Raw genomic sequence first — 23,543 nt, 5'->3', positions numbered from 1 at the left:
AATCCAGGAAGTGAACTAATTTAACTATGAAGCGTGTCGTGTGAACCCAGCCTTTCTGACTTTAAAAAGCAGAGTTCCCATGCTATTTGAGCAAATGGTAGCAGCAAGCTATTTTTTTGGATGGCTTCATGGAATCAAACTTGTTTTAGAATGTAGCCAACAAGGCAATCTGAGAACACAACTCCAGTCTGTGCCAGTTCTTCAGAGATGCTTCGTTTGCCACATTTTGGGGAAAAACACCTCTGGGTGACTGGGGCAGATTGGAAGGGTGAATTCTACATCTCTGGCCACTGAACAGTATCAGGCTGGGGATGGGCAGCCCATGCCCACAAGGACCAAGAGATTGCTGCCCAGAGCTGTGGCCTTTGAGCCGAGCCGAGCCGAGCCGAGCCGAGCCAAGCCTAGTCACACCAAACTAATATATAAATTAGGGGAAGGAAGCCAATGCAGGCAGGCTGCTCTTGCTAACCTTGTTCCGCAATTTCGATTTCCCTACGCCCAAATTCAGCCTGTTTGATGTTCTTCACACAGAAGTCACTGCTCCCTTTGCTGCTCTTCTGCTGCTTGTCCCGGGGAGAGGTCTCGTCGTCAGAGCTGTCGGTGTAGGAGGCAGCTGGAGAAAACGGAGACAGAAAGGACTGTGAGGGGGTCATCACAGGAGCCGCTGAGAGAGGCTGGGAGCCAGTGCCGAGAGGGGTGGGACAACAGCAACTGGTGGGCAAAGAAAGGAAGAGGGGCTGTATGCGCATCCAACCCTCCAGGACTAGCACTGTGGCACACTGTCTTGGGGGCAAGGCCTACGCCGATGGGAAAACATCTAGTTGTTCAGTGCCATGGCAGAAACAGCTTGCCAATGGCGTGGCCCCTGATGCTGAGATGTTTCTTGGGCTGACTCCTGGAAGGCACCGTGCACATGCAGGTCCCTTGACACCGTGGCTGGAGGTACTTCACAGCCAACACTCTCACACCACATTTTCTTTTAAAGAGCTACTGCTGACAAACCTGTACTGTTGGTGCAGATGGTAACTGCTTTAAAATAGTAACAACCACTCGTCTTTTCAGCAGATGTTTTCTGAAAGTGCCATTAAGCTGAGAAATTATGACAGAGCAGGAATTTCTGAGGAAACCACCAAGACTTTACAGCCATAAAAAGCATTTGCTTTGGAACATCCTTCCGGTTCCAAAGCTGCATGGTCGCTGCTGTCATCTTCCTCTCCCATGAGATGGTCCCACTATGCAAATTCCCAGGGTTTAATTTGATCCATCCATCCATCCATCCATCCATCCAAAGACCTTGGTGGCCTCCGAGATATGAAAAACTAATTAAAACATCCACATTCAATTCAGCATTGAAAAATTAAATCTACTTTGCATGTAAAGACTGCAGTACTCTATCACCATTAAACCCGATTCATACGTAAACGTAGTAGAAATCTCTTCAATGGAAGAAGCGTACAGTACAGCAAAAAGTTGTGAATGGAAGTTCCTGCGTTTTCTCTAACTTAAACAGCCCAATGACTGAAAGCTCCCTCCTCCCCGACTTCGGTATGCAGCCCTCCCTTTCCTCAGTCCATGCTAGTCTCTCAATTCTCTGCAGGTGTCTTCAACGGCTCAGCGTGTTGACCTTGGGACCAAGAGATAGTCCAAACACGCTGCTTTCTCACTCCTGGATGTTCTCCCTCCCACTCTGCTGACTCGCAAGTCCCTACACATGTTGACTTCATTCATGCATGTGAGTCCAATCAGGTGTTCTGGGAATGTTCGATCGGGGAGCGTGACATCGTAAAATCATGAGCCAACAATCACGAGGACAAAAAGACAGAAAAAACAAGTGAAAAATGAAAAAATGGAATATGTGGCTATCGTGAACTCACCTGGAACTTTCCTTCAAAGAACTTAGTTTTTAATGTTCATCCCAAAAATAATCTGAGAGGGGATTAATTCAGCCCACTGTACCAAGGGTGAAGAGGCCTGTCAGCCTGCAAGTCCGAAAGTACTTCTCTTCACACACCCCATCCCCTTTACAGCCGAAAAACTAGGGAGGGTCCCTTCCAAGCCTCTTGCCCCACCCGTATTCCTGCTGCAGGCTCAGCTGCCTTTTATCTGACCATTCCCTTGGTTGCGTCTCCTTGCCCGGTCTCCCAAGGTTATTCCCACATACCATTCCAGTGCCACACACAGAGAAGGGGTAGCCGTACTTTGTATGCTAATGTACAAGATCAGGCTCCTTATGATCGAGGAATCACATCAGAAAAGCAATCAAGTGGATCTTTCACCTCTAGAACCCGAACTCCAGAGACTTAACTCTTACAGATAGTGCTGTCTCCTTTCTGTTTGAGGGTGCAATTTTTGACTGACAACCAAAGAGCATGATTCAGACCTGATGCACAGATTCAGCAATCCAGAGCTTTGCTAGCAGCTTTTGCACAGAGTCCGGACACGCCTTCCCTACCTCCTTCCACTGATCTACACAGAATACGACTTGGCTTTCTTTCTTGTGACCGAATTGAAAGCTGGACTGCAGCAGGGATATTATCATCCACAGACTCGCAACAGAAGATTCTTGGTTTATCCATCCGATCGATGGGCAACTCCTCCTTTTTGTAAAGAAGGATCACGGACGCGCACACGGAAGATAAGCTCTCTTCCTGGATTGCTTTGTATCTACTCAAGCTCAGTCACAACCAGAGACTGGAGAAGTGTCATAAATAAGCATTGTGAGCTTGAGTTCCAAAGACAGGATGAAATCAAGCATCTTATTGGAGCTCACTCTTAAAACAATATGTGCCAGGGGAAAGCTGCAGGCACTGAACATAGCTGGGATCTCTCTGTTGGTAGCAGACTCTTCCTAACAGGAGGCCCTCCAGATCAGTCAGGACCCCCACCCCCAAAAAATTCCCCCAAGTTTTGCAAGAGGAGGGCAGTGCTTACCTAGTGCTAAATTAGCATACATGCTTTCTCACGTTCTCCAATGCCAGCAGGCACAATACTTCGGAAATGCTACTGAAGGGGCTGCGCGGGACATTGCAGGCAGGAAGGACAGATAAAAAGTCTTTTTTTTTTTAAACAAAGAATTAAAAGAACAGCTTTTGCATTTAAGCCTTCTTATTACTGCTGCCTTTTTGATGAAAATGAAGCTGCAATAATTCTGGCTCAAACGATTGCATCGTATGGCACATACTTTCCAAAAAGAAAATCTACAGCAAGGATATTTTTACTGGAAATGGTGATTGCAGAATCTCCCTGATGAGTGAAATACATCATGGTTTAAACCACTCAACTTAAGCCTTCTTGATTTCAATCATGATGGGAATCAATTTGGTTTCAATACAAGCTACCCCACCAACAAGCCCTGAAGGCATTTGCTCCATCCTGCTTTGCTTCCCACCGGTGAGTTTTCAGTGGTATACTGCCCCTTGGTATGGAGGCTCCTTCGCACTGTCGTGGGGAAGAAGGCTGTGAAGGCCCTCCCTGTCATGAACTTTCCAGCCCATTTTCTGCATCCCGTGGCAATGACTGGGGAGAACAGCAGAGGCCTTTTCCACATCTGAAAATGTCTCTCAGAAGAACATACCAGAGCTGTAACTATCTGTCGACGACTGAGAAATGGAACGGGATAGTGAACGGCGACCGATCTTCGTGGGACGCTTGTTGAATTCTTGCTTTTGGTCAGCAAACTGGATCTATAAAAAGAGAAACCCAGATTTAGCAAAGGGTGCATGGACAGAAGAATCAAGCTCCCACAGAAAACACTGCTGTAGTCAGACTCGGCTGCATTTTCTTCAGCCAAAAGCTTCCTCAAAGGATTTAAGAGCATCACGACTTCCCCTGGGTCAGCCCCAGCCGATATTAAGGGAAACCACAACTATCTGCCGTGTCTGTTTTACCTTTTGCTCACTCAGCCATGTCCCAATTTAAGTGCCTTGCTTCCCACTCTAAAAACAGCCAAATGTCTCAGCATCACAGACCGTTTTGATGCTTGCAGAAAATTCTGTTGATGGTTTTCTCCCTTCCTGCAAAGGGGAGCTCACTCCGCAGCCACTCCTTGTTCCTGGGGATCTAATTTTGGGCAAGTGACCACTAGCTGCGTGCCTCCGAAGCCCCTCCAGGATCATGCTGCTGAAATTTCTCCTAAAAAGCCTTAAATCAGGGTTTTTACAATACTGCTAAACTTAAGCCATCCATTTCATTACGGAAAATTCTGCTCCAGCCCCTCTAGGAATATCCTCGCCATGTGTAGTCGATTGAGGCGACCAAGAATCCTATCCACAAACAAACTTGGGCTGGGGGGGGGTGTTAAAAAAATATATCAAAGCACAAAAGATTGCCTGACCTCTTCTGAATGACCCTCCCCAATGGCAGATGCCCAAAAGTGACAGGACAGGAGACAAAAACAATTCTTTTTCTTTTAAAATTTTTTGAGAACAAAGATATAATTTCAAAAAAGATGATGTCTGTAGATGGTCTATAGTTCCTTTGATTGTACATACTGAAGCTCAATAGAACAGTAATAAAAGATACCAAGCAAAGTATATTGTCCTGTTTGTGTAATATTAAAAAGAAGACAAAAACAATTCTATTCCACAGAAGCTCACAAATCAGTCAGTAACTGCTTTCACCAGCCAAGAATTCCCAAATTCTGTCCATTTTTATGTATTTGCTCAACCTAACAGCACTTCAGTGACGGTGGAGAGGACAAGGATCCACACTCCAATCCAAACACTTTTTCCCATAACCTCAAGGGGGCTGGTCTCTGACCATCTGAACTGACAACATAACCTGATTTCCAGAAAAGACATTTTATCGAATGCTAATCAAATTCAATACTTCACTTACAAGGACAAATATAACATGATCGTGAATTTCTCATACAAGCAGAAGGTAGCTGTTTCTTGTGCACTAAAGCATTCTTGAGAAATCGCAAAATTAATTTCCAGCTTGAGCAACGAAAGGAATTTTAAGTCTGCAATGGTCTGGAGGGAATACTGCAAAATCTATATACATGATGTCTGCAAGGCTCCACGTTTAAGCAGGAGTTCATGAGTCCTGCATCTAGTGCCCGTTCTTGACTTTTGTGTCACACACACCTGTCCCGAATACCAGTTCTGTACCAGGCATTGCCACCTCCGCCCCAGAATCACTAAAGGGACGTGGGGACACCTGGCTCAAAGCAAGCCCTGCAATGAAGGATGTTGGGTTGGGTAGCAGCTCTGACTCCCAGAATTCCCCAGCCAGCTGAGTTTGTACTGTAGGTGGTGGTGGGGTAATTTGCCATCAGACCATACGCCCTGGGCATGGTGGTAGAAAAGAGGTGGTTGGTTGCGGTCTCACATGCACCCTGGCTAAACCAACTTGCCCAGGCCAAGTCCAGTAATATGAAACAGCCCCACTAGGTTTTACCAAAGAGCAAAGAGACTGGAATGCTGAAAAACCAGCTCGGTTTAGTCCTGTATCAAACAAAGGAGCAGTTACATTTGCCATATCTAATCTGTTGGAAAGCAACTTATTCAGTGAGCAACCATGAGGTCCTTGCACCAACCCAACTTCCCCTAAAGGACGTCATTCCAGGATGATGGAAGTGCAAGAGATGTCTTAGGTCTCCACTAAGCACCTTGGCAGCTGTGAAAGACTCCTGTTAGATTCCCAAGAATTGCTGCTAGCAACCATATCCAGGGCTAATCCGGACAGATCAATGGGCCAAATGTTACTACTGTTAAATAGAATAACATTAGCTGAATGACTGTCCCCCAAGAGAGCTCATTCATGACTCTTTCCGGTTGGAGAGAAGTGCTGAGTGTAGGGCTGTAAGGCTCTGCCCTGGGCCTTGTAGTGATCAAGAGTTTTATCCAAGACATCGATGAGGGAGTTAAGGGAACACTTAAGCTGTGTGTCATCTGTAAACACTCAAGTTTGCAAATGACACACAGTTGGGAGTGGTGGTTAATGCTTTAGATCAGTGTTTCTCAACCGTGGCGACTTTAAGACGTGTGGACTTCAACTCCCAGAATTCCCCAGCCAGCCATGCTGGCTGGGGAATTCTGGGAGTTGAAGTCCACACGTCTTAAAGTCGCCACGGTTGAGAAACACTGCTATATAAAGGAAAGACAACTGAAAAAGATCTAGACAGACTTGAGCAGTAGGGTCAATGTGAAAGGGATTTCAGTATCTCTGCTGACCACAAAGTAAAGACACACCAGCAGAGTGATGCAGCTGCTAAAAAGGCAAATGCCATCCTGAGGTACATTAACAGGAGCCCAGAATCCAATTAACAGGGAGTCACTGTTCCACTCTATCACACAGTCAGGCCAGAGTTTTCCACCGCAAGAGATCACCATACCGAGGCTGAGGGTCACCTCTCGGGGTCCTTCAGCGGATCTGAGCAGGAGATTGGGTTAGAAGACCCCTAAGTTCCCTCCCAACTCTTATGATTCTGATGGGTTGATGAGCGAAGGCAGAGCAACAGCTCTGAAAAGTGAAGGTGGAAGTTCCTGGCAGTACGGCAAAAACCCAGCTGTTTTTAATTCAAAACACTGTGCAGTTCCGTTTTTGAAGTTTTATTCAGCAGGTTCAAATCTGAGATAACTCCTCAAGTTTGTCCCCTTAAAAGAAACTTGTCTAATCATCAGAAACTTTCCTTTAAACAAACAACCACAGCCTCTGTCAGAGTTATCAGTGAGCTAAGATATTCACTACCGAAGGAGGACAGGTGGTCCCAAGGGGGTGGGGACTTGTTTTTTGGACAAACTGATTCTTGCACAGCAACTTCTATGTCCCACAAAGCAACTTCCCAACGTGGTTCTCCTGCAACGTGGCAGGCCTCGCTGCTCTGAAGATTAAGATGTTCAATTTGCCAAGAGGACATCCTCCATCAACTCCCTTCCACAAGGGCTGGCTGAGGCTGGGCTCTGCGCCTCTTGCCGCCGCAGTCCACGGCCCCCAACGGATCCGTCCACCTGTCCTGATGCAGATGGGGAAGACGATGCATCCACCGTCCGCTTCTGCCCGGAGCGTGGAGAAACCGCAGCTGAGAGGGGGATGCTCCAAGGTCCAGGTTCCAGCTGCCTCCGAAAGAAACGGGGGAGGTAGACAGAATGGTACCTCTGCTAACTGGCAAATGGCCTCACCTCGGCTTTAATCCCCGCATCCCCGTTCACAGCAGGCTTCTTCCAACCAGGCATGGTGCTGCGTCCTGAAGCCCTCTTGGAGCCAGCACCTGAGAAGCAGGTGGCTCTGGCCCTCCCTTTATACCTCCCCTGCCCCGGCAATCCTGCCTGCCTGCTCTGGTTTCACCTCTTTCCTCGGGGAGGGCAGATGGGAGGGGAGGGAAGGGGAGGCCGAGATCAGGGCAAAGAGGATTCAGTGGCCTCAGCTCTCTTTCCAGGGTCCCATTTCACAGAAGGAACGTTTGAAGAGGCACATGTCCTTAGCAAACCACACCCTACTGCCCATTTCACCTTCCCCCTCCCATTTTTCCTCTCCTTTTAATTTTTATTTTATTACCTTTACCGCAACGTCATTAAGCTGTGGTTTCCAAAATGGCCTACCTCGTACAGTATATGCATTAACAATAGCTTATTTGTATAACCGGTACATTTTTGGGGCCTGTTATAATTAACTCAGTAATTAGGCACCTTTTAAATTCGGCCTCTCCCCACCCCTTCTCAACCTCCCTCTTCTCAGTGTCAGATTATGCTTAAACAGAGGCTGTTAGAATAAAGTTAACAAGCAACTGAACCCATAAAGGCACTTATTAACCAAACTTGATGAGAGCTGTTCCCCACCCACCCCACTTTGAAATACCGCTCCGCTTTAGAGCAATTACGAGATTTGTGTTCTTCTGCAGCCGGTCAATACCGCCTGCAAAAAAGCTAGAGCTGGCAAGTGACCGTCAGGCTGGACCTGACCCCTGGTGACTGCATGGAGCCCATCTCAGTCTGTCCCCAGTGATAACCTGCAGCTGTTTCAGATATACTTTAGGGACATTTGTGATCCTATTTCTTCAGCTTATCAATTTGCCTTCCTTTCTGCCTGTTTCTAGTTCATCATCTGCCTTCACAAGGCCAAACTATATGAGGTTCTGCTTGCTGATCGTCACCTCTTGACTTGGTGGTGATGGTCTGATTGACTGGTCCTTCCCGCAGTCCACAGTCCTCTTGGGACCCATCTCTAAATCCATGGTCTGAAGGGGTCTACCTTATTTTGCATCCATTTGCCTGTTCTGAAGCCGGCCTATTCATCTGACATTTCTCCCTCTGTGCATGTTTCTGGTGCTTTTCTGTTTGACAAGTGGAGCTGGCTTGTGAATAAACTTTCTCCACAGCTGTTTCTGTAATTCCACATTTCTGTTTGTACCGGCTTTTAATGTTGTTATTCCACCTTCTTTTAATCTCATTTGTCTCTTTGAGTTATCTTCTGTGATTATTTTAAATCCTACCTTTGTGGTAAATATCCTGTGATTCTCTGATCTTCTTAAAAACATCTCTCTTCCTTTCCTTATGCCTTTCCACAAGTGGCTGACATTTTTATTTCAAAATTCAGCACACAAAACCCAAACACCTGCACCTACTGTGCTTCTTTCTTAATTTTGGCACTTCCTTAACAAAAGAGAGGAAGGAAAGAAGGAGAGGGGCTCGAAGATAGGTTGCTTATTACTTTCCAAAAAAAAAAACCCTCTTATTCAGCCACCACCTGGCACTCAAAATGCAGACCCAAAATAATGCATCCACCAGCATCTTTGCAGGGTGGCCTGGAAGTCAAGCTGCAGCATGGCTTGGTTGTGGTTGTTAAAAGACTGCTAAACAGTCTTTTATTCCAAAGGGCGGGCCTTCTCTGCAGTGGTGCCCGCCCTTTGGAATATCTTGCCCCCGGAGGTGAGGCGGGCGCCTTCACTCCCAGACTTCCAGAAGAATTTAGAAACCCGGTTCTGCCGCCTTGCCTGGGATGGGAAGCTCTTCCTGGGGGTGGTTGGCGCCGTAGTGCCCTCCCTATTGAATGAGAGCTTTTCGCCACAAGGGTCATATATTTTATCTATTTATAATTGATATTTGTATTGTAATTTATGTTTTATGGTTTTAATTTGTTACTGTGTTGTAAACCGCCCAGAGTCCTCCCTTGGGGGAGACGGGCGGTGACAGAAATTTGAAATATAAATAAATGTAAATAAATAAACAGTGGCACTCCCAAATCTGCCACAGAGAATGTCGAGACCACCTAACTCCACCTTAGCAACAAGGCCCGGCCACCCTGAAGCATCCCGTGCACAGAAAGCACTTGAATCTTGCTAGCTGCAAGGGAAGATATTGCGAATGGGATACAACAGATGAAGATGAACCCCTGTGTCCTGTGAGTTGGTCACCCCCAAAATCCTTCCTCTGTCCTTAAGGGCCCTAATGAAGATGCGGAAAAGGTTTTGCTTGCCCTTTCATCTGTTCAGGGAAAAAAAGTGAACAATGGGCTTCACCATGTTCTCCTCAGACAGGTGGGGAACCAGCTTCCTCAAGCACATTTGGCTAGTTGTGTGGCACAGGGCTTATTTTCAGAAATTGCGAAAGTCTCAGGAAGCAGCCATCAATGCACAAGACCCTGCTTGGTAACAGCTGGACCAGAGCAAGTGAGTGTTCAGCCTAGCTTTCTTTCCTGAAGCAACTAAAAGCTGGCTACAGAGGGATCTTCCCAATGAGCCAGCACTCGTCCAAGCCATTCTAGAGCAGCCAAAAAGCAGGAAAGATCTCTCCTGAAAACCACTGGCCCAACTGCATATTACCTTATGCTCAGAAGCGGAAAGGTCTGCTGAAAGCACTGGTGTCTTGCTAGATGCAAGGAAATGTGCTGCGGCTGGGATACCATAGGCGAAGATGGACCCCAGATGTGTCCTGCGAGTTGGTAACCAAAACGTTCTTCTACCCACCACCCACAGTAGAGGAATGGCTGTAAAGATGATGGAATATCAAGATTCCTTCTGCAATCCTTTCCTGCATGTGGATGGTGTCATTTAGCCTTCCAGGGCGCTGTGCTTGTTTCTTTATTTTTCAAAGAGGAGGGATGAACCGAAACCTCGCCCCCCCAGGCCCCCAAGGAAGGCCTATGGGCTAGGAACTGCCGTGCATCGAAGCCTACAGTTCAGCAAGCCAGAATGACATATCCTGGCTCAGAAATATTCATCTCTTGCAGCATCATGAAATGCCCCTCTGCGTGGCTCATTAACTCCCTACCTCCATGACAGGGTGGAGCGCTGTACCTATTTTACAGGCAGGGGGACTAAGACAACTGCCCGCCCAAAGCGGCCGAGCATTCTTGCCTGAAAGGATCGCTACAAGGCAACCTTGGCTACGACTGCTATTACAATCCCATGTTTTGGTGATCTCTTCGGTGCTTTTACTGCATTTATATTGTATTTTGTAAGCCGCCTTGTTGGCTGGGGAATTCTGGGAGTTGAAGTCCACCCATCTTAAAGTGGCCGAGGTTGAGAAACGTTGCTCTGGACCACCTTCCTCCAGGACACTGAAGGTTTGGCCCAGACTTTCTCCAGGCCAGGCTATCATTTCATTTCAACCTCCTCATTCCTTGTGCAGGAGCTGATGAATATTTTGGGTCTCCTGGCTCACATATGCATAACAAGCCGCCTTCTTAAGGCTCACGTTTAATTATACGAGGATGTTCACCTACAGCAGGCCAAGCTTCAACCATAATTGGAGATTCAAACTCACTGGTATTTTTATTTATTCATATTTATTTTTCAAATTTATATCACCGCCCATCTCCCCCAAAGGAGGACGCTGGGCGGTAAATTGAAGCCTCCAACGTGGATTTTTTTTTTAAAAAGATCCTCCGGCCTCCTGAACTACTGTAGGTTCTCCGTCTCTGAGCGAAGTCCTCAAAACTCTGCTAATCGGCTGCTAGAACTGGAATTAACCTAACCTTAAATTAACTTGAGCCATAATGGAGATTATCTGTGTTTGGCTTAGGGATCTGCCCAACAACCCACCCCTTCTGGCTTAGTCTCATGTATGAATCAGGGCACCGTGACTTGCTTAGTGGATTAAAAGAAGCTACTAAAGGATCCCAGGAGTAGTTCGGACAGTTCTTAAGAAGCTCAGCCATTGAAGGCTTCGGGATGCAGAGTAAGTTCTTTAAATCTCCCCTCCTTGAGCATCACCCCCTACCCTGTTCCTAGCTTCAACACATAAGATAAGCACACAAAACACCAGCATTACAAACATGCAACGGATAACAGCAGACAAAAGCAGAGGAAGAATATGGGACCCAATCCAAGAACGGCAACTCAGAATCCATAAATTCCACTTATTTTCCTTCACAGTCCAAAACACGGTTGTGGTGCGGAGACCAGGGGGCCAGAATGAGTCCAAAGAATCTGTCCTGTTATTGCCACCATAAATGGAGTGGCCATATAGGTAGTCCTCACCTGATAGCCATTTGTTTAGTTATGGTTTGGACTTACAACAGTGCCAAAAAAACTGACTTGTGCCCAGTCCTCACACTTACAACCATTGCAATGTCCTCTGCAGTCACACGATCACTATTTCGGCACTTGGCAGCCGGTTTGCATTTATGAGCACTGCAGTGTCCCATGGTCTGACCTTCCCAGCTACCTTCTGGCAAGCAAAATCAATGGGGAACCACACGATTCACTTAACGACCATGTGGTTCACTTAATGTCTGCAGTGATTCACTTAATAGCCGGTGCAAAAAGGTCATAAAATTGGATTCACTTAATGACTGTTTCACTTAGCAACCAAAATTCTGATCCCAATTGTGGTCGTTAAGCAAGGGCTACCTGTATTGTTTCCTCTGCTGCACCTACTGGACCTCAGGAAGAAACTGACCCCTGGAACCAAGCTCTCTCTTTCTCACTCCCTGGTGTTTATTTAGATTTCTTCCCTCGTCAAGAGTAGCAGTAGGACCTTCTAAAGACCCTGATGGGCTGCCCTACTTTCCCCAGGTGTGCATCAGGACACCTGCCATTAACACCTGCGAAGAAGACTCGCTCTGCCGTGGACAATAAAGCTTCCTGGTGGAGAAATGATGCCTTAGACTAACAGGAGGGGATTACGACAGTGAAGCTGCACAGATCTCCAGGTGGGGCCGCATCAGCCCCAGACAAAGCATCAATACCAGTTCTTCCTTCACAGCAGTAGCTGCACATACCAGAAGGACTTTGTGCCAAGACTTCTAAGGATTTAGCAGAGGGCTAAGATTCCAGACTGTGGCAAGGTCATCCAGTCACATGAGCTGGAGCCTCGGGAGGATTAATGCTGCCCACTTAACCCTTCAGGTTCTCGAATGCTCTCTCACACACATACACACCCGCAGGGACAACCTTCAAGGTACACGCTTTAGACTGCATTCAAACAGGTACTTCAAAGAAAGCCCTCTGCACCGATTCTTAGGACAGACTGATTACTCGCAGACTACGTGAGTAATCTGCATGTAGTTCCAGGGCACGGGTACGTGCAGCCCATCGACCCCGTATTTGTGGAACCAACAAATCACATCGCTGAAAGAGCTGATACCAGAGATCAATAAGGCCCAGGGACAAGGAGGTGTTCCTTACAGTCCGCGCAAAATAGATGTCTTCTCGCATGTAGCTTTGGTATCTAATAGCGTTAAAAGTTTGTGTAACCAAAGGAAAGGGCCCGGCAGGACTTCCCACTGCCAAGCAAGGATGCCTGGCTTGGGGCCAGCCTGAAAGTATTTAAAATTAACTTTTGAGAGCCGAGATACTTGGGGGTTTGTTCTGAGTTACTTTCTTTTGCTTGCCTGCAGCTCCCTCTGTTGGGTTGTGATGAGAGGAGTGTGCATGACAATTCACCACACGCCGAGAGAGACCAGAAACGGCAGGATTCAGAGGGCAGGCATTCCGGTGTGTGTGCCCATAGCTTTCCCCAAGAATCCCACATATAATTCACTCCAAGCCCTTTCCCAAGGTGGTTGTGTCAACAACAGGCCAAGACAGCAAGAACAAATTTTGAATTTCTTTCTCGCCCCTTCCTGATTTTCGGGATTAAGCTCGTATTTTCCTAAAGGCTGCTGCATATAAGCTACAGTACCTCCATGCTCCTCTATGGGTAACTAGTCATCTTTTTTTGACTAATCCACTTTATTAAAAGGCGGCTTTCACAGACCTTAGCAAAAAAGATACAGCGATGCTTGCAAAGCGACAAAACTAGAAGGTTTAATTTCAAGAGGAAAACTAGCACTTCTGATCCTCTCGGAAGGGGAAGTTTTAGGAAGGAGTCTGTATTAGTCCATGGTTGCCAAAAATCGGGAGTTGTCTGGTCACGTCAGTCCTTTGAGGCAGACCAGGCCAGGAAAGAGACGCCACAAGAAGCACTAGAATTCTACTTTATTGATATGCTTGGGTTGCCTGGGACAAGCTTGAACTTGCAGGCCACGCAGGCACAGCAAGCCCACGTGTGGACGTGCTGCCTATGCTATCAAGGAGGGCCGTAAAGGCACAATAGCGACAACAACGTGCCTCTTTTTCCCAGCCCAGGAGAAGTCTGTGGCCAGAAAGAAGCACACACCGATTTTTCCTGTCAACGCTTCAATATTAATCCTGATCTCACGACACCCTGAAACCATGCACGCTCACATGTGCGCACGCACACAGAGTCTACCAGAGGGGGGCATGGCATCACCCACAAACACCATATAGCCCACAACACACATGTGCCCATCTATGTTAAAAGAAGTTGTGTTTACCTAAATATACACTATAAAGCGAACTGTCTGGAGGAGAGAATGACCCCTTTGAGCACAGGACACAGCAGATGACCTGTAAAGTCCCTTCCAACTCTACGGTTCCATATACAGGCAAGTGTGACCCTACCTTTATTCAGAGGGAACTGCGCTAAAGTATTTGATGCAACCTCCATGCTTCGTCTAGTGAAAGTGGCAGCCCCCGAGAATGATTCATTTTTGTGCTTCGTGATTTATGCACACCCACCTCCCACTGATCAAAATGACATGTTCCTGCTGACCTCACTGCATGCATTACAATTACCATATAGGTTTCCAGGATCCCGTATTACAATTATTCCATATTCTGTATTCTAGAGTGGAGTTACGAAACAGGCCTCGCGTTAATGCTCCACATAGACACTAGATGGCGCTCTGAGCTCACACAAATCAATTCAGCCAGCTCACAGGCGGCTGGAGGATAGCCGAAAATCCAAACAACTCCCTCTGATAATGGATTCACAGTTTATTCCTGCAAATTCATCTTGAGAGATGTTGGAGAAATGTATTATGAACAGTAGCAACCAAGCACAACTATGGAAAGGCCAGTCACCATACAGGATACATACGACAAATTCAGCCCTTGCTAACAAGTTGGAAAAGTCTCTGGTGTGGCTCCAATTTGAAAGATTATTTTAAATTCAGCAATCGGCAAAGAGCCTTTGTGCACACCTTTAAACTCCAATAGGACTAAAATCATTCCTAGGAGTGAAGTAACATTGGACAGGATAATATTTACTATTTAAATGCCATATTCTTTCTGGCTCCCACCCACATTATCTTCCTTTTAAATTCACAACTGACGTTCTCTGTAAGGATGACACTTTCTAAAATAAGGTGGCCATCATTTTAAAAATAAATAAATACATGCATTCAGAGGACAGATGTCCAAATGCAACACTTCTCTGTGATCTGGGAAGAATAATACTTTCCAAAAAGTTGTGAAGGCAAGTTAGACCAGCCTTTCTCCACCTTTTGACCCTGGAGGAACTCCTGAAATATTTTCCAGACCTCGGGAAACCCCTGCACATCCAGGCTCAAATATACGCCACAAGTTACAAAATTATTATATTCATTTCATGGTTAGGCCTGTCTATACGCATTAACAGTGTTCTTAAACTAAAAGAACAAAATTTACCTCTTTCATGTGAAGTTGCCCGAATTTGAAATGATTTTTTAAATAAATCATGATCCCCCAGGGAACCCCTAGTGACCTCTCACGTAACCCCAAGGTGCCATGGAACCCTGGTTGAGAAATCCTGAGTTAGACTGGACTCCACCTTGCATTTAGGCAGCAACACGTTTCAATACAGGGACCCTGAAAAGCCACAGAGGCGGCCCAAGGATCTCAACAGATTCCAGGATTTCACAGGAAGTGGGCTGGAAGTGATACAAATCACAGCCAGACTGACAGCTCTGCCCTTGTCTGAGCCAGGCGGGTGGGATACAAGCCCCCCTTCTAATAAAGCGCAGATCCCCTACTTTCTGCTCCTCCAAGATAATTCACAAGCCGCAAAATGCAAACTCAAATCTAGACTGCGGGACTTTCACTCCCTGTAGAAAATAAATGCTATGAAGACACAGAAGAGCTCTCTGCCAAGCGAAGCAGCACTAACCACTGAGCTGCCCCACGAGGTTCAAAGCAGGGTGGAAAAGGGCCTTCCTTGAGCTACAGGGCTTAAGCTTTCTTCAGCCATGACTCATGAAGGCCTTCCCATGCTGCACATTTGATCTTGCTGGTAACCTTTGGCTGTTTCTGTCCTGCCTCGCGAAAGGATAACCAGCCTTTCCTTCAACTCTCATCTAAGCCACTGTCCTAGAGTTAACCCAAAACTCAGGTTGTGAGTTTCTGGGCAGGTATAGCAGAGCTACTGAATGATTAGCTGTAGAATTCTTTTTCTAAAGCAGTCTCTCTCCACCCTGGCAACTTGAAGATGGGAGTTGAAGTCCCAGAATCCCCCAGCCAGCCTGGGAGTTGAAGTCCACCCATCTTCAAGTTGCCAGGGTTGAGAGACGTTGATCTAAAGTAACCTGGTCCTCTCCTTTGGGGAGAGCAAAAAGCCGTTTTCTGCCAGCAATATCTCAGCAAGCCTCCCAACATAAGGTGGGGCTTTAGCACCTCTCAAAACCGGCTGACAACTAAGTTATGCAAAGAAAAAGCTGCTCCTCTGAACGCCAAGGGGTGGTGAGCGGCCGTCTCACACCTCTGGATAAACAAAACGGGCCGCCGATTCCACACTAGCAAAGAATCCAAAGTGTGAGACGACACATCCATCTTTGTGAGAAGCACTGCTTGCTGTTTCACCAGCTTGTTTTGGGCCAAGGAGACTCCTTTGGTGAAATTAATCTGGGGCATCCCACAGATCTACTTCCAAGGGAGGGCCTAAGATCGCACGTAAGGAAAATCCAGTCTGCAGGATTAGCACCCAGTGAGGTCACATCTTGTTCCGAAAGACCCTGCCAAGAAGCTGGAGAAGACCACGTCAGTGCAGTGGAACCAACACTATCACATCAGCCTCCTTGAATGGAGGTCTGCCAGACCTTTGATGATGGGTTTCTAGTTTTGTGAAACCAATGTTATAATCTGAAAAACTAAGCCAGGCTCAAAGCTCATGGTGCCATTTGGGTAGGAAGCCTGTTCTTCTCCTCTCCCAAACGTACCAATTTTATTGCGTGGCTCCCCAAAATAGACCAAAGCTCCAGGCCACCCCCTCCTCAGCTTGGCAGCCTACAGAACTGCTGGATTACACTTGCACGAATTTCCAAGGAACAGGTCCACAAGGCCTCTGCTGGCTGAGAAGGACGGAATTGTGGCCCGACCGATCTGCAAGCGTCTGAATAAACTGCTTTAGGAAAAAAGGAAGGAGATTTGGAAAGCCAGGAAGGGCATCTGATGGGACTGCTAGATCTCTTGAACCCACAGACCTTTGGGCTCAGTCTCCCCACAACCTGGAGAGAAGTTAAGGAAATCAGGGCCGGCTGTGTCGCATCACCCCCAGCACGAATAGCAAAAAAGGGACCTTCCTCACACTTCTTGTCCTCCGCATCCTGCAATTTGACAGTAAACTCATGTGGATGTATGTGACTTCCTGTGAACACATTAAGTTTCACAAGTAATCCACCTTTACTTACCATTTTTCTTCTGAGTATACACTCCAGCAGGTGTCTTTCCGAACACTTTTGCCCAAGAATCTTAATGTAAAGGTGCTAAGGATGGAACCAAGCAGCAATTACACCTTCAACCATGGAAGAACAGGAATTCTTGTAGCAGACATATTCAACACACTGTGTTCTACTGGAATGGCGCCTTTTAAATCTACCCTTTGAGAAACAGATTCAAGGGACTCTGCTTAATATATACTACCATGAAGCAACTGCTAAATATGGGAAACAAAAGGCAGTTGTATGGGGCAAAAACATTTATTTGCATAGATTTGCTCCAGATAGCTGCACAGAGCCAGCCTGCCAGGCTCAGGGAAACAGGAAGTTGGCATGCGAAGTATGCACGTGATCAGGCTTGACTGTGGCAGAAAAAGGAGTTTAGATAATGCCAATGTGGATTTTTCCGAAACATCATGAGCATCTGGATATGTTTAAACAAGCACTGACTTTCCACAGACAAAAGGAGATTACTCATTCTGGTTGGGCAAAGACAAGATGTTGCTTTTAGTTATTTTTCAGATTTCTGCATCTACCTTCATCATCAAGAATCCACTGCACAGGACTTCCAGGTGAGGAACGGCAAGCTAGCACATCTCCAAACGCCACGACTGACCGCCACAACCAAAGGACCAGTCCCATGGAATCTCTCTGGAAAAGGAGAGGACAGGAGATCGCCCACTTGTGCTCCAGATGGCTGCTCCTTGTGAGGAGACCGCAGGACAGCGGTCTCCTGGCGGGTCTGAGCACTGGGAGACAAAGGGATCGGCCATCATGCTCACTACCGCAGCGGAGCCTTTTTAAAGGGCACTGAACTCACAAACCTTACTCTCTAATCACTTTGTTAGAAGCAAAAGGAAGGAATACAAAGTTGGTTTGTTTGATCAAGGCTGAACTAAAACATGTTTCTATAAAACTCTGGGAACTGTTTATGGACTTTTTGCTGACACCAGGACTGAAACGTTAATGATTTATGGATTTGTATATGGATAAGAGATGGATTAGGGGAAGAAGAGATACTTGCATGTAAACTTATATGGGGTGAAGAATTACCAAGTTTGTTTGTATTTGTTGTGATGAAGATCAAAAGTCGCTTCTTTAAATATTTTTCTTTTTATTTTTTTCCCTTTCTTTTTTCTTTCTTTTCTTGCATGTTCTATCCTTTTTTCTTTCTTTCTGAGTTTAGTTTGTATTTTCTTTTATTATTTTTTTTAATCAATAAAATTATTCAAAAAGAACCTACTGCACAGTGGAAAAAGACAGTAATTATTTACATATTTGTTTGATTTATATGCTACTTTTCCATTCACCTTCAATTCTCAAGGGGACTAAGAACAAAAAAACACAAAATACTAAAGTCAGTGCTAAAAGTATTAATACATCAAGGCTGGAAGAAAAGCTGCACTGGGGCCAGAAGCAACTTCGGATGAAGTCCACTCCACAGCCTGGAAGCTGCTACGTGCCCAGTAAGGCCTCTGAAAGCAGAAAGACCTTCTGAAGGACTTCTGCGGATATCAGGGCCAGACATATTCAGGGTGGGAACTGCTACTGTTCAAGCAAGGTGTGTGCTATTTGCACTGGATTTCATGAAAAGACAGAACCTGGGGGGGGGGGGGAAAGCATTTTCTCCATTGGCTCCTCATTGTGTACCATCGCACAAAGCTAGGAGGTAATTCAGAAACTGAAGAAGCAAGTTCATCTGTATTTCTGTAAAAAAAAAAAAAGATTGCGGTGCGTTTTCCTCTGTGACTGGCCGTTCATGCCATGTTACCTGACTACAGCTTGCGAGATTACATGCGCTGAATGACTCGGTGCCAGTGAATAACTAGGAATAACAGCATCTCCTAAACCCCAGAGGGAGCAGCTTCAGGGCCCAGAACTGCATGCAGCTGCCAAAGCTTTTTCTTGTAGCCTCCAAAATCTGCTCAGATCGCAACTGCAAAAAAAATTGACAGTGTGATTTCCTGCCATTTTCATACAGAAAATGCATAAAAACTGTAGCGCAAGACTTAAAATAGGTGCTCTTTAAACAGCGAAGGACCCTCTAGCTGTCTTTATGGAAAGCGATTAGCATGCACAGGTCACAAATGGCTGAGTTATTATAACATGCAGGTCCACTTGTCTATTTCATCTTGTTTTATGCTGTGTTATTTTGCTTCTCTGAGGTTCAAGTCATATTTTACATGTGTTATTGGGCATGTTAAGCTAGGCTTGAGTTATGCTTTACCAATTAATATGAATATGCCAAGGGGCTCTTTTCTTTTTCATCTGAAGGCAGCCTATCAACACCTAAAAAAGTGTGGCCAACAGATGGGGAAGCTGGAAAAAAACGAAAAAGGAGGAAGTATGAGCAAGGAAGCACAAATGGAAAGCTGTGAGTTATTGCATAGTCTTGTGGCTTCAAGAACACCAGGTCTGGGCATGTGACTGCAGCTCATGAGCAGAACGGTGCAAGGACTGACTCATGGGAAGGGGGTGGAATTCATGAACATCCTGGAGATGAAGTTGACACAATGCCTTGCACTCCGGCTGCCATTTGACAGCGTGGAAACTGGGGCGACTGATGCTCACGTTCGCTCCAGGTATGCACTGGCAACCATGAGGGAGAGATTACCAGCCTAAGGAGGGAGCGTTGGCTCCCTTGGGCCAACTCTGGTTGCACAACTAGGCTCGCTCTTATTATTCTTAACACCATGGGCTCAACTGGTCCATCTTCTCAAGTCAGTTGCCTCCTTTGGGATAAATAAAACTACCAAGGAGCAGATACCCAAAGCCTCGGAACAGATGACCTCAAGGAAGTTAAGAGTGGACAAAGACTCTACAATGCAGTCGAAGATGGGTAAAAGAGTACCAGTTGGCAGAGGGCTATTCACTGGCCAGCATTTCAGACCAGAACATGTCCAGGCAGCTTGAAAGGCCAATTTCTCCCAGGCCCAAAATTCTATTTCAATGCCTTTCCTTAAACATTCGTGCCTTTTAAGCTCAGCCTAATTGTCCCTACGGCAATGGGTTGGCTGACCTACAAAATCCCAATTTCCTCAGAGGAAATTCCTGCCTTGTGCCATGGCAAAACATGGCTTGCTGATTTACAGGTGATTGTACGAACTCAGCCTTTTACAGGCTGTAAATCTTGGTTGACTGCTCACTGTGCAAACCCAGAAAAGCATCATTTATTCCCTAAACTGTGTTTAAACCAACCATGGTTTAGCACAAGGAGCGAGTCCAGCTATGAGCAGTCTTAAGGGTTATATTAGAACATTTCTGTTGACATTTAATTTGGTAGTTCTGGATAGCAGCATGGGCTTCCACAGCAAACTGGTATTGCATCAAAATGACAACGGCTGAGAAATGGATCATGACACAGATCTGCCCTCATGTACTTGCAAACATTATGCCTGGTGCAAACATGCAGGCCATGGGTTTTGCATCCTGAGACAGGTTAACATTCAATTTCTGTTAAATACTGCAAGTAGAACCCTGCAGTTTTCAGGGTAGAGACAAACTCTAGGCCTTAACTGAACTATCTCCTTATAAAGCATTTGTGCTATGGATAATGTGGCAGCAGGCTGGCTTCAAGGGCTCGAGACCTCTGACTGAAAGCTGCGTGCTGCTTCCCAAACTGCCTGCCACATTTGAGCGTCACCATGATGTCCAAAGCACTCAAGCAGAGCTGGTAGTCCTTGTAAGCAGTGCAATTCAGAGGTGACCCGCACGCAGCAGCCCAGCACTAAACACTCAGCCCAGCCAGGATTCGTATGCAAGCAGGTGGGCACCTTCAACACAGATGCCTGAAGCTCTGGTCCCCACACACTTTGGGGACCAGGGCCTCTTCCCACTTTGTCCCAGCCTATGATCTGAAGGACGCTTTCGCTCACGTTTGCGGTGACTCAGACAATCTACTCACGTGCAAGTCCGTGTGAGTCAACCCTTCTCCCCAACCTGAAACAGATGGGCACTGGAAGGGGAAGGGCACGTTAGGGCAGGGCCTGCACACACACCCTGGTTCCTGTGATTAGCTCTCCCCCTTGCCCCCTCCCCCTGTGAGCAAGCTGCAGCCTGCATAGGACCTGCAAAACACTTAAGACCCAAGGAAGAGAGCGGGAGGATTAAACGCGAACAGCAGCAAAACTGGAGCAATACTAAATTAAAGATCTGCCCTCCCTTAGATTTCAGGAGTTGCCGGCTCAGTTGAAAATGCTGACTGTGGCCTTTGCAGGGGGGTTCACCCTGACACAGGCCCATCTCCAGGATGCCAAGAGAGAAGATGGCACTTTTGGGGGAGAGGCCACAAAATATCTATACCACCATGCTGGCAAGGCTGCCCTGGTTGCCACATTTAGAAGTCAACCAAAGAAGGCCTTCAGAAGGGTTTCTTCACAGCATAAGGCAGCTGTAAGCAGGGACGGGAACTCTTCTATCCCAGCCCCCCCAGACTGGTGGACCCTTCCCCCCAAGAGACATTCATCAAACAGGGATGCAAAATCTCTTCTACTGATCTCTTCTAAAGCTTAAGATCGCCCAAAGGTTTAGCTGCTGGCTTTTGGCGGCTCAGAGGGTTCAGACGGTAGCTGTGAACTAATTCACTCGTTTCTTTCAAAACAAACAAGGAAGCAAAGGATTTATTGAAGTACATGAATGTTAAAAACACTGTAAATATGAAAATGACCAGAAAGGATATTCTAACGAAAACAGTATTTAACGAAATATTTTTCTGTGCTAAGCAGCCCACAGTCACCCTTTATCATTGCTTATTACTTTTTATCAAGGAACCCAAGATAAATTTTTCCCTCGGTTGTAATTACACTGAATCAAACTGGCAAAAGAGGTCCTACTGGCACAATCCCACATTTCAATACTCAACCCGTATCTTGGTCGGACTTACGAAGGGGGTCAAGCAGGTGGCAGGCCCTTCTATGCTCTTCCCACATGTCCCAGCCTGTCCCAAGCGGTTGGGTTGGTCTCTTGGCCCACCACCCCAAACAGGCACCCACAGCTCGCTTCCCAGAGAGCCTCGTCCAACCAGACCATAGCAAGAGAGGTGGGCAAGTGGATGTATGTAACTGGACGGCATCGGTGGTTGGATTGTGCGTTTGTGAGACCCTCTCCTTACTCCACGGGCAGCATGAAAATGGCACAAAACATTCAGCACAGAATTTCGTGCAGCTCTCCTTCACATCACAGTTGAGAGCTGTCAAGGGACTGGGGAAAATGAAGTTAATGAGGGGGGAATTAATCAGCAGACCTTGTCCAGTCAGAAAAACAGCCTTCTAATGAGAGTCATTATGGCATTCTCTCCACAGCCATCTCAGTTTCCCATGGGAACAAAGCTGAAGTTAAGTTGCTGTACTAAATTCCAGAGAGATGGCCATGATAAGTCTTCTGCAGCCAAAACAGCCCCACCTTCATCGTTCCAAGGTGCTAAACCTTTCTGCGCTAGAGGACTCCTTAGTCAACCTGTTCTACTGAAAAAACTGTCCTAATATGCTTAAGTACAGTGTAATGAATGAATAAGTTTATTGATTAGTCAAATGACCATATAAGAAAGTTGGGCATCAGCCGCTATAAGATATAAAATATAAAATATGATACCATAAAACAGCTAAAATACAGTAAAATTAGCTAAAATATACTATGGTGAGATAAAATACGATAAAATACAGTAGGGTAAAATAGAGATAAAATTGTAAGATAAAAATGCAAGATATAATAAAATGAGTAATAAAATACAGAAACAGTGTGAGTTTAAATGAATTCATCACCTTTACATGCCACCTGTCATGTTCCCCATTGCAAGGCATAAGTGCATCACAACGGGGAACATGCACATCAGGAAAGAGGAAGGGATAACCATTATCCTTTAAACACACACATCATCCCTTAAGCACCCAAAACCATAAATAAATCAACAGGACAAATGAACCGCACCCCGGACAGGATCTGGAAACCATTAACAGATCGGGAGAACTCCCACCCATTACCCCAGGGGATGCACCTGCACCGGACGAAGACAAGGAGACAAAGGGGAACATCGGAGATCGCCCGAATCGCCCATCATCGGACCCATATCGACGCTAATCACCCATCCGGACCTGGCTTGGGGGACAATAGGGGGTGGAGGAGAACAAGGTCCGCCACCGGGGTATAAACGGGAGACCCTGATACCACACCCGCATTCCCGTCTTTTTTCTCTGCATGCAAAACAGACTGCACCATAGAGCTGGTCCCTGGTGCACCCCTACCAAAGCCCAAAATATATGCAATGACCCAGAAGGAGCTGGCAGCATTAAGGGAGTTCGTTGATAAAAATTTAGCGCAGGGTTTTATTGAGCCCGCAAACTCACCAGTCGGAGCCCCCGTCCTCTTTCGGGAAAAGAAGGACGGGTCACTGAGGCTCTGTACCGACTACCATGGGTTGAATGCCGCGTCAATATCAAATAAATACCCCCTGCCCATAATAAAGGACATTCTTGCCCACCTGGCAAAGGGCAAGATATTCTCAAAACTGGACCTGAGGGAAGCCTACTTCCGAATACAAATACGGGAGGGGGACGAATGGAAGACGGCTTTCAACTGCCCGCTGGGGTCTTTTCAATATAAAGTTTTACCATTTGGGTTGGTGGGGGCAC

The 23,543-nt window shown here is 46.3% G+C and overlaps 1 protein-coding gene across 1 annotated transcript in view; it reads right to left on the bottom strand.

The window, feature by feature from the left end:
• Window positions 1–23,543, bottom strand: part of AHCYL2 (adenosylhomocysteinase like 2) — an 82,300-nt gene that overhangs the window by 22,531 nt on the left and 36,226 nt on the right. Inside the window, exons 2-3 of the mRNA XM_063308661.1 lie at window positions 3,575–3,683; window positions 470–613 (exon numbers count right to left, since the gene is read on the bottom strand). Of these exons, the coding sequence (XP_063164731.1) occupies window positions 470–613; window positions 3,575–3,683 (253 nt within the window). The remainder of the gene's footprint in view (window positions 1–469; window positions 614–3,574; window positions 3,684–23,543) is intronic.

This window comes from Candoia aspera, chromosome 7 (genome assembly GCF_035149785.1).
Source record: "Candoia aspera isolate rCanAsp1 chromosome 7, rCanAsp1.hap2, whole genome shotgun sequence".
In the NCBI taxonomy this organism is placed as follows: domain Eukaryota; kingdom Metazoa; phylum Chordata; class Lepidosauria; order Squamata; family Boidae; genus Candoia; species Candoia aspera.
Note: the sequence above shows the minus strand (reverse complement) of the source record. Positions and strands in the feature narration are given on the sequence as shown.